General features: G+C 31.7%; 1 protein-coding gene across 4 annotated transcripts in view; it reads left to right on the top strand.

The window, feature by feature from the left end:
• The window catches only part of LOC133190404 (WD repeat-containing protein on Y chromosome-like), a 50,380-nt gene that overhangs the window by 37,188 nt on the left and 2,201 nt on the right, over positions 1-10,991 (top strand). For all 4 annotated transcript variants that reach the window (XM_061326020.1, XM_061326022.1, XM_061326019.1 and 1 more), the window contains 4 exons: positions 4,646-4,791; positions 5,008-5,178; positions 5,473-5,554; positions 10,504-10,682. In XM_061326020.1, coding sequence (XP_061182004.1) covers positions 4,646-4,791; positions 5,008-5,178; positions 5,473-5,554; positions 10,504-10,682 — 578 coding nt within the window. The remainder of the gene's footprint in view (positions 1-4,645; positions 4,792-5,007; positions 5,179-5,472; positions 5,555-10,503; positions 10,683-10,991) is intronic.

Raw genomic sequence — 10,991 nt, 5'->3', positions numbered from 1 at the left:
CCAGGATCCAAATCAAACGCCCCAAAGCCAATTCTGATTAAACTAAAGAACAACGACAGAAAGGCACACATCATGCGGCATCGATCAGCGGTCAAGGAAGCACCTGGAAATGTTCGACTGGGTGACGATGTTACTAAGGAAAACAGTGAATTAATCGCACGGCTGTTAGATAACGAAAGTGTATCATCAGCTTGGTACTTTAATGGATCGGTGTATGGGAATGTGAAAGGGAAACGCGTGAAATTTGATATCCTTGACGATATTGATTTTAAAGTAAAAAAAATCCGGGATTAAAAATTCTGACCATACCTCCTTCGACAATAGTTACCAAAACGCTTTTCCGGTCATAACTTGCATTAAATCTTCCAAACTGTGACTCACAACTCCATGACGGTAGTCAGCTTGACTTTCAGTTGATTTTTTTTACTGAAATAATTCAATTCATCTATATTGTTATATTTGTACTCTTACTCTCTTCTTTCTTTCTCTCTTTTAAGTTTCAAAATGAGCTCCGATTGTTTGTTTCCATGGGTATCAATTCGTAAACGTCTTGTAACTATTCTAAATGGTTAAAATTATTTCAGTGAACTGCCAAGGTTTAGGTGATATTGCAAAGCGCAAGGATGTTTTTAATTATTTAAGAGCCTTAAAATATAATATTTATTGTTTACAAGATACACACTTTTCATGTGATGTTGAAAACGAAGTAAGAAATTTGTGGGGATACCAGTGTTTTTTCAGCTCATACTCTACAAACTCTAGGGGAGTGGCAATTTTAGTTAACAGTAACTTTGATTTTAAACCTCTTTCAGAAAAGGGTGATGTTGATGGGAATTATATTTTACTTAAAGCATATATAGAGGGCCATGAAGTATTGATATGTAATATTTATGGTCCAAATAATGACACACCACTTTTCTTTGAAAACTTACAAAAATATATTGATGATATGCAGTGTAGTAATATTATTTTATGTGGCGATTTCAACCTAGTTTTAAATCCTAACTTGGACTATTACAATTACAAATCTATAAATAATCCAAAGGCAAGAGATAAAGTTTTGGAAATAATAGAAAATAATGGTTATGTTGACCCTTTCAGACAGCTGCATGAAAATGAGCGTAGATATTCATGGAGAAGGAAAACTCCATTGAAGCAAAGCCGTTTAGATTTCTTTTTAATATCTGAAACCCTCTTGTCAGGATTAGAAAAGTGCACTATAGATGCTAGTTATAGATCAGACCACTCCATAATATCCTTATCTATAGCTTTTAATGACTTTAAGAAAGGTAGGGGGTTATGGAAGTTTAATAACTCCTTACTTCATGACGAAAATTATCTAGATTGTATTAAAAATGTTATTTTAGAGGTTAAGAAACAATATGCAATCCCAGTGTATAACTTTGACAACATAGATAATATTCCAGACACAAATATTTCTTTCACTGTTAATGATCAGCTATTTTTAGAAACTCTGCTTTTAGAAATAAGAGGTAAGACTATTTCATATGCATCATATATCAAAAAGAAAAGAGAAAACAAGGAGAGAGATTTAATAGAAAATATTAAATTATTGGAAGAAAATGTTTGTGAAAATAATATTGATGAATTCTATAGTAAAAAACAAGAATTAGAGAACATTAGAAAACATAAATTGCAAGGTACTTATATCAGAAGTAGAGCAAAATGGGTTGAGGAAGGTGAAAAACCATCACACTATTTTTGCACATTAGAATCTAGAAATTTTACTAGTAAGATTATACCTAGATTGGAGGATAATTATGGTAATGTTATTTATGACCAATCAGAAATCTTAAAGGAAGCAAAATTATTTTATGAAAAACTATATAAAAAGAGTGCAGTCAACCCAAATACTGATTTATTTAATGAATTAAATAATGAAAAAATACCAAAGCTTTCAAGTAAAGAAGCAGAATCTATAGAAGGTGAAATTACTATGGAAGAAGCCTCAGATACACTTTACAGAATGAAATCTAATAAATCCCCAGGGTCTGATGGTTTTTCTGCTGAATTTTTTAAGATGTTTTGGAGATATATTGGTTCTTTTGTAGTTAGATCTATTAATTACAGTTATAAGAGTGGGAGTCTCTCTATCACACAAAGACATGGTATTATTACACTTTTACCAAAAGGCGATAAGCCAAGACAATACTTAAAGAATTGGAGACCAATCACTTTGTTAAATACCATCTACAAAATAGCATCTGGCACTATTGCAAATAGACTAAAAAGATACCTTGACAAAATTATCAACCAAGATCAAACAGGTTTTATCTCTAATAGATATATAGGTGAAAATACAAGGTTAATATATGATATAATGCATTATACGGAAGAAGAAAATATACCTGGGTTGTTATTACTTATTGATTTTGAAAAAGCCTTTGATACTTTGTCATGGAATTTTATTCAAGGAGCACTAAAATTTTTTGACTTTGGCCCCTCAATTAGGAATTGGATATCGCTTTTTAATACAGACATTACATCTGCAATAAATCAAGGTGGTAATCTCTCTGATAGAATTAACATCCAGTGGGGTTGCAGACAGGGAGACCCATTGTCTCCCTATATATTCATTATATGTGCAGAAATATTAGCAATCCAAATTAGATTAAACAAAAATATTAAAGGTATAACTGTGAACAATGTTGAAAAAAAGATTTCTCAATTAGCTGATGACACTTCTCTTATTCTTGATGGCAGTAAAGAATCCCTTACAGAAACATTGGTGGAAACACTAAAGAGTTTTTCAGAAATATCTGGATTACACATTAATTATGCCAAAACTCATATAGTGTGGATAGGTTCCAAAAAGTTTAGCAATGAAATTTTACTGCCAAATTACAATCTTAACTGGGGAACTACCAGATTTACTCTTCTAGGAATACATTTTGATGTGGAACTGGATAAGTTACAACAACTAAATTATGATCCTAAGCTAGTACAGATTAAATCAGTACTTAAACAATGGGGGAAAAGGTATCTAACTCCAATAGGGAAAATTACAGTTATTAAGACATTAGTTTTACCTATACTAAATCACATTTTAATGTCAATCCCAAACCCCTCTGAATCATACTGTAAAGAATTAGAAAAAACATTCTTCTCATTTTTATGGAATAATTCAATCCACAGGGTTAAAAAAGAAGTTATTGTTAAAAACTATGAAGATGGGGGATTGAAAATGATAAACCTTAAGTCTTTTATATCTTCTTTGAAATTATTTTGGATAAGACATCTCATTTTTACAAATAGGGGCATGGAACACCTCATCCCAAATTTTAACTTAGAGAAATTTATAAACTGTGGGACTGATTATGTCACAACTTTTCTGAAAACTTTGAAAAATAAATTTTGGATAGACGTTTTCAAATCCTGGTTAATATTACAAAATCATGAGAAAACGTCTGAGGTTACTGGTGACTCGCCTTTATTTTATAATCCAATGATTCATATTGGGAGAAAGCCTTTTTATAATAAAGAACTGTTTGACAGCAACATTAGACGGATTAATGATATTATTAATGAAGATGGCTCACTCTTAAGTTTTGAATCTTTTTGTAATACTTATCCAAAAATAAAGATTAATTTTTTAGAATATAGTAGTATTATTCATGCTACTAAATTTTGGATAAAAAATTCTGGTCTTGACAAACCTATCAAAAAGCTAGAAAATCCATTAGTTATGTCAAATATTTACAAGGTGATGAAATGTCGTAAATCCAAATGTTTTTATGAAATTCTTAATCAAAACTCTTCTGTGTCAACAGGTAAAACAAAGTGGAGTGAGATTTTACAGGTTGATGATAAAGAATGGAAAAAATTTCACAAAATACCCTTCAAAGTGACAAAAGACTGCAAACTCCAATGGTTTCAGTATAGAATTACAAACAGAATTTTAGCAACAAATTCATTTTTGTTTAAAATTAAAAGAAATGACTCTAAATACTGCAATTTTTGTCACTCAGAAGAAACAATAGAACACCTTTTATGGGAATGTGATTACATACAATTATTTCTAGAAGAATTTGTAATGTTTCTTGAAGATAAGACTGGTGTAGTGATAAATATTATGAAAAAATCCTTTATTTTAGGTTATATAGAGAATTATGCTGATATTCAAAATACTATTATCCTTTGGCTTAAGTATTATATTTATACAGCAAGATGTACCGAGAAACCTTTGAATTTATGTGCTGCAATATCACAAATGAATCTTTATTATGAAACACACAAGTTTATTTCGTATAAAAATGGTGGAAAGGAAAAGTTTGATGCCCAGTGGAACAGATGGAAGCAGCTTTTTTCTTAACTCTCTCTCTCTCTCTTTTCTCTCTCTCCTTTATCTCTCTATTTATTCTATAAAAAACACATCATGTTGTATTAACTTCAATGTACAATAATGTAAAAGAGATGTGAATTAAAAAAAAAAAAAAAAAAAAAAAAAAGAATAAATAAGCTTGTTGGGAGCTATAGAGGATGAAAAATCATCTTTTTATATTGCTGTTGAAATTAACTTTTAATTATATCACGTACATGCTGATATGAAACGGCATGGCTTATTCATTTATCGTTCATTAACGATCCTTATTTTTAATCATTGTTACAATTTATACCACAACAGGATATTTCTATGCCCCTGACACCAAGGACGAATCAGTGCTAGGATTGTGTACTGACCCATCCAATGATACTCTGTATACAGGGGACACGGCTGGCAACATTAAAGTATGGGACATCAGTGGCTACTGTAGACATGCTGAAGAGAGGGTGAGGGTCCCAGAACTTCATTGTTAGAAACCCATTTAATTTCATATATGCTTCCTCAGGGTTTCCAATGATGCTAGAATTATTGAGAAATTGAGAAAAACAGTTTTCCTCGTGAGATGCATGAAATGATGGATATATCTCTATGTAAAACACTTTTCATGAAGGATATATCTATATACAAAATGTTTTTTAAAGCTGTATGACTTTTTGTTACAGAGAATAAAGACTAGTCCTGAGTTAATAGAGAGCTGGAGAGCTCACGACTCAAGTATTGTGAGCCTGGAGTACATTGAACATGAGGACGGGAACTACATAGTGAGTGCCTCCACGGATCAGGCAGCCAGACTCTGGTCAACAGAGGGACATTATGTTGGAACATTTGGTCAGGTGGGTATTTTGAATTCTTTGGACTGATTCTGTTCCCTTTCAGATATAGGTTGTAACTAATGTTTTACGGTACAAGTATATTATTTTTTTTGTTGATAAAGTGGCCCAAACATAAGGCTCCTTTTGTCCAGCATTTGTTTCACAAATGTCATAAAGGGCTTGTCTTAATTTTAAGTCAATTTCTCTCAAAGGCTCTTCTGGTCTAAAGTTGAAAATTAAGGATTGAACGAATCATTTTTTTGTTGCAAATTCACAATAACATCTTAATCATTCAGAATTTATTTTTGTTTTCAGAAAAAGTCTTGGAACTTGAAAAATAAATCAAGCTGGATGCATCCAAAGACTCCTTGGTCCACAAAATCTGTTAGTTCGTCAGGTATGCAATAGATCTTAAACAATTTTTCATGTGCCATAGCATAATGAGAGGGAGATAACTCATTTATTGTGTACCGTTATAAAAAATCCTTACCATTGTTATTTGCTTGAAGGTAAATATTGGAACACTTCCTCTTCAATTCTACTTGAGTTGCATAATTTGCCTTGGTTGATATTTGCTTTGTTGTCCATATAATGAAAAATATTGATTGGCATGTGAAATTACAATCAAAATGATAGTGGCAAAATTTATTGCACATGCCATAAAAAGCTACACAGAAATTTCAAAATGTATTTTATCAACACTGGGAGGTAAATTGGATTTTTGCTGATAATGGGAGTGAAATGTGGACTTATTGTTTAAGAGTGTCTGAATGAAATTATTTGTAGCATGGTAAATATTTTTGACATGTGTGTCCTTTGTTTGGGTTTTTGCTGCAAGTTGATCTGTTTTATTTCTAATGACCACTGAATTTTATGAACAGTTCATTTAAAATAAATGGCAGGAGGATTATAAGAGTGGGGGTATTGAAAAAGAAAAGTTTGTTTATTTTTTCCAGAATCAAAATGTATTCCAAATAGTCCAGTCAAATTGTCATAAACCTTAAACAAATTGCAACAGAATTTTTTTCTTTATTTATAATTAGTAAATTGTATTATAATCAACATATAAAAACTCTAGAAAAATATATAAAGGCGAAAGATGTGTTTTTCAGAAATAAATATTTACTGGTCTGATAAAATATGTATTGCAGAAATGTGCTACCATATGCACCAAGGGAGACAATTTTAACCACTGTAAACAAATCACTTTTCTTCTTAAAGAAGCATAATAAAATTTATAATTCATTTTGTATACATGCTTTGGTTTAAATTTCACCAATGCACTGGAGATATAAGATCTGAGAATCTTATATATGTCTAAACTTAACGATATATTGTTGAAACCTTAGTATATACTACATTATCTGCATCACAATTTTTAAGCATGTAGGAACCTTTCTTTCAAATATTAGGTCTATGAATCACAAGAAATTATGTATTAATCATGTATTTCTGTAAAAATTCAATCTTCCAATTAATAATAACTTGTGCACATATATAACATGTATAAATTAGTGTTTACTTCTCTTTTATTAGATATTGGAAACGTTAGGGGAAATATTCTATGGAAAGTTGTTAGTGGTATTTTTGCAACATAAAAATATTTTATTACCTACAGTTGTAAAAGTTATATTTTGGTGTATGACCTTGTTTAAAGATTTTTTTTTCTTTAGAATATTGATTATATTAGTGAGATCTACTTTGCTATTTCCAAAAAAAATAGATTAGGCCATCTTGGAAAAATTTTTTGGTTGCCCTCTCCCGACTGACTGACTAAAAATGGCCCGACTCAAAACTTTTTTGTTTTTACATTCCAGGACATCATATTTTTTTTCTTTTTATTCCTCTTATCCTGTCAGCAAATATGTTGAAATTGTCTAGAAAAAAAAGATTTTCTTACCTACCTGCCGATTTAATAATTTTACCCTGAATCAGGAGAGGGCAAACAAACAATACTTTAATGATGGCCTTATTCATATTTTGGGGGGGGGGGGGGGTGTGCATAATCACTATAATTATGCTTATTATGTATAGTATATTTTATTGTAATTTGTAAACATATTTCTTAAATATTATATTTGTGTCACTTTGATTCAGATTTCGCTTCTAGTTTCTATTTAACATAACCCCGGAGCCAAGTAGGGTCACACGAGGGCCGGGATCTAAATTTACAGGAAGTCTTTGAAATAAGCGGCGTTGTGGATTATTTGTATTTTTTTAAACACATCCTATTATGTAATAGATTTGTGCATTTCAGCTTTTTAAAAACTACACAACATTATCGACTTATTTTCCAAGTAGCATCCCAAATACACCTGCATATATAAGAAAAGTTTTGTAAAAATACTATTTTCCTATCACGAAAAATGAAATTTATCACTTAAAAGAGCATAGAAAATGATCAGATAGGTAATTTAATTGTCATAAAAATGACTCTAGATCTAAGCCTCTATAAGCAGCGCTTGTGAAGATTGGTTGATTGTATGTTGTTTTACGCCCGGTTCAAGAACTTTTCACTTATATAGAAACGTCACCATAATTATATCGGCAAAGTGCTTGAAATTTAGACCTTTACACGGCGCTTAGGGCTATTGAGCAGTGAGGGTTCTTTATCATGCCAACGCCTACATGTACCATGATATGGGGCCTTTAATGGGGTTTTTAAAGTCTCATCCTAAAGACCTGCAACGTTTACTTCAAAGTGCCGAGAGCTTAAATGATGTGATACCCCCCCCTCCCCCCCGAAACACACACACAAATTACAAAATAAATCCAAAGGAGATATAAAAACTATCAATGAACATTATATTGAATACAAAAAGAAGCAATTTGAATATATACTATTGAGGTTGACATTTAGGTGAAGAACCAGTTCCAGTTTCAAGATTATCATTCATTTATTTTTTAGATATTCTGTGGCACCTTCAATGGATTTTTACGATATTACTTTTTATTATATCTTTTAATTAACCTTTCAGATAAAAGCAATGGGGAAAACTGACTTTTAAGATTTCGTTCAAGTGATACGTATCCATAGATATGACGTATTTCAGATGAATGTCCTAAGCATGCATTGCTTTAAAGGGAGATTTGTCGGGAAGGGGGGGACTGACCCCCTCCCCCTGAGATTTTCAAGAGTTAAAAGGTTATATGTAAAAGTAACAAAAACATGTCTATGAACCCATTTCCCCAGGACACTTATTAAAATGGCAACAAGTCATGTGCATTATGAACCCATTCCCCGGGACACTTATTTAAAAGGCAAGAAGTCGTGTGCATTATGAAAAGAGACCCCCCTCCCTCCCTTCTCCTCTGAAAAGGTTTTTAAGTTTGAGGCAATTAATTTTATTTATTTTCATTTCCTTTTACTTATTTGTTTATTTATTTATTTATATTTGCTTGTCAGAAAACTTCCGAGACTTGACATCTGTGATATTTAATATGAACCCTCCCCCTCCACCCCCCACCCCTGATAAAAATTCCTGGGATGAGTGCTTAATTGTCCCCTATATATAATTTTTAAAAAAATTATTTTAACTAATAAAACTTGTCATTCCTACTATGGCTACATATTCTTTATCCCTACACAAAGCCATACTGAGGAATTGGAATAGTTTTATTTTTCAATTAATTCCGTTGCCATGGAAACAGGAATTCATAACAATTAATGAAATAATTACCAGTTTCAGTGTGCAGGATTCATTTCTGCATGACCTATCAAGAAAATTCAAGATCATATAGATGGCAAAACTATTTTTATGCATATATAGAGTGTCTTTTTAAACAGTGATTTATCGGCATTTTTGAACAAAAATCGGGTTTTTTGAAAACTGAAAAAAGTGATGTTTGGACAAATATATTTTTCTAGAGTTTTGATATATCAAAAGGCACATTATAAATAACAAAATTCTACTGGAATAATTTCTGTTGCAATTTGTTTAAGGTTAGGGTGTTTTAGGACTAAATTGACTGGACTAAAAGAACAAATATAGGCATTAATTTTTCTCTGATGATCTCTCAAAATACAATATGTACATGTATATTCATTTTGAATTATTAATGCTGCATAGATCAGAGATTGGGGATCATTTTATATCTGTCTATAAACTTTAATCTGAACTCAAGGTCAATTTTGCAAACTCAAGGTCAAGGTCACATGACTTGGAAGTTCAAAATTGCTATCTTTTCAATTACTTTGTCATTGAAGCTTCTACTTTGCACAACTGTAGGTTGTAAACAGACGTAAGTCACAGCCTTGAACCAAAATGAAGGACATCCTTTTTCACAAATGCATCTTTGCAGAATTTATATGACTTTATTTGGTTAAGCTATGTTTGCTTCTTAAGAAATAAGACCAAGAATGAAACATTTCTATCTTGATTAGTCCAGGGTTGAGTGCTTAGTAGGACATACTCTTTATGAAGAAGCAGAGCAGTAGAGGTTTTTCAGTCAATATACATGTACAATGTATTAAACCATTTTTTCATCGAAGTTGGTGCACATTTTGGCTACAATAAAAAGATGATTTTATTGATTTTGGATGAAAGATTACCATAGTTTTCTTCAATACATATAAGTGATTTCCAATCAAAATCTTAACAATCATGTGCTTGATATTCATCAGATATTTGAACAAAATGGCCACTTTAAATGGTATAATAACCATTGCTGATTTTCAGGGCAGAGATCCTTTTATATGTTTAAGTAAAATTTTATCTGAATGGAATATCTTGGGAACTGCTACTCGATAAGTGAACAAACTAAATTCAGAGATTAAAATCATACTTTCATATTTATTATACATAATTTGATAAATAGCGCACCGTTCTGCAGTTGCCCTATGGTGATCAGTCTATTCATCGGTTATCACTTGTATGGAGCATATTTTCTCTCCCCCATAGAGTGCCTACTGGTAATGGGTTGGCAGTGACCTTGAAACAAGATTCTAGGTCATAGGTCAAAATATATCTCTGTGTAAATCATTGTTCAGAGAATGTCCCCTTTGCCCTATCAGGCCAAAACTTTATCCTCAGAGTGGCCATGGGTAAAAGGTGTGTTGTGACCTTGAACCATATTTATAGGTCAGAGGTCATGACAGATCTCTTTGTAAAATCTTTGATGTGAGAATATTTTCTTTCCCCTTTGTGAAAAATAGGTTGTCAAAAATAGATTGACAAAAATTAATGATGCTCAAGGGTAGATTGTGATCTACATACTTCTTGTTTTAGTAAAGAGCCAAAATACATGTATTTACATTGATTTACTCTGTATAATTTTTACATCATGAACGTATATAAAAGTATAGAATATTGCATATTAAAGTAAAAAATATTATTTTGTAAGCAGCAGATAGCAAAAAGAGCAGAAAACATAGCAAGAACGACTCTGTATCCAGTATGAAAACGCTGACAAACAGTGAAGTGGAAAAGGAGGAGGTAACTCCAGTAGCTAATGGAGTCTCCAGGGAAACAACGGAAAATGGGGAGATCGAGAGACCAAGTAGGGAAAGGGGAAAGCGACTTCAGGTATCATTGTTGCTGCCATTTAGTATGTTAAAGTATAGCCATACACACTGTGTGTTGTTAGTTTAAAGTATTTTGCATTGGTGGGACGTACTTTTCTGAGGTTTATTTGATTGGCTTGAAAATGGTGATGGTTTCATATTTACATGTACATGTGTTGGAAATTAATTTAAGTACACATGCTTCCAAATTTTTTAAAGTTGCTAAGTCATTTGTGCATTTACTTTATGTATTATATAAATACATGTAATGCTTAAAAATTTACCAAGAAGAAAACAAGTTTTTGGATTAATTATTATGGAAAGTTGTCCA

The sequence above is a fragment of the Saccostrea echinata genome, unplaced genomic scaffold (assembly GCF_033153115.1).
Source record: "Saccostrea echinata isolate AGI-Se365-2 ecotype Australia unplaced genomic scaffold, CSIRO_AGI_Sech_v1 ptg000022l, whole genome shotgun sequence".
NCBI lineage: Eukaryota > Metazoa > Mollusca > Bivalvia > Ostreida > Ostreidae > Saccostrea > Saccostrea echinata.
This window is presented reverse-complemented; position numbering and strand designations above follow the sequence as displayed.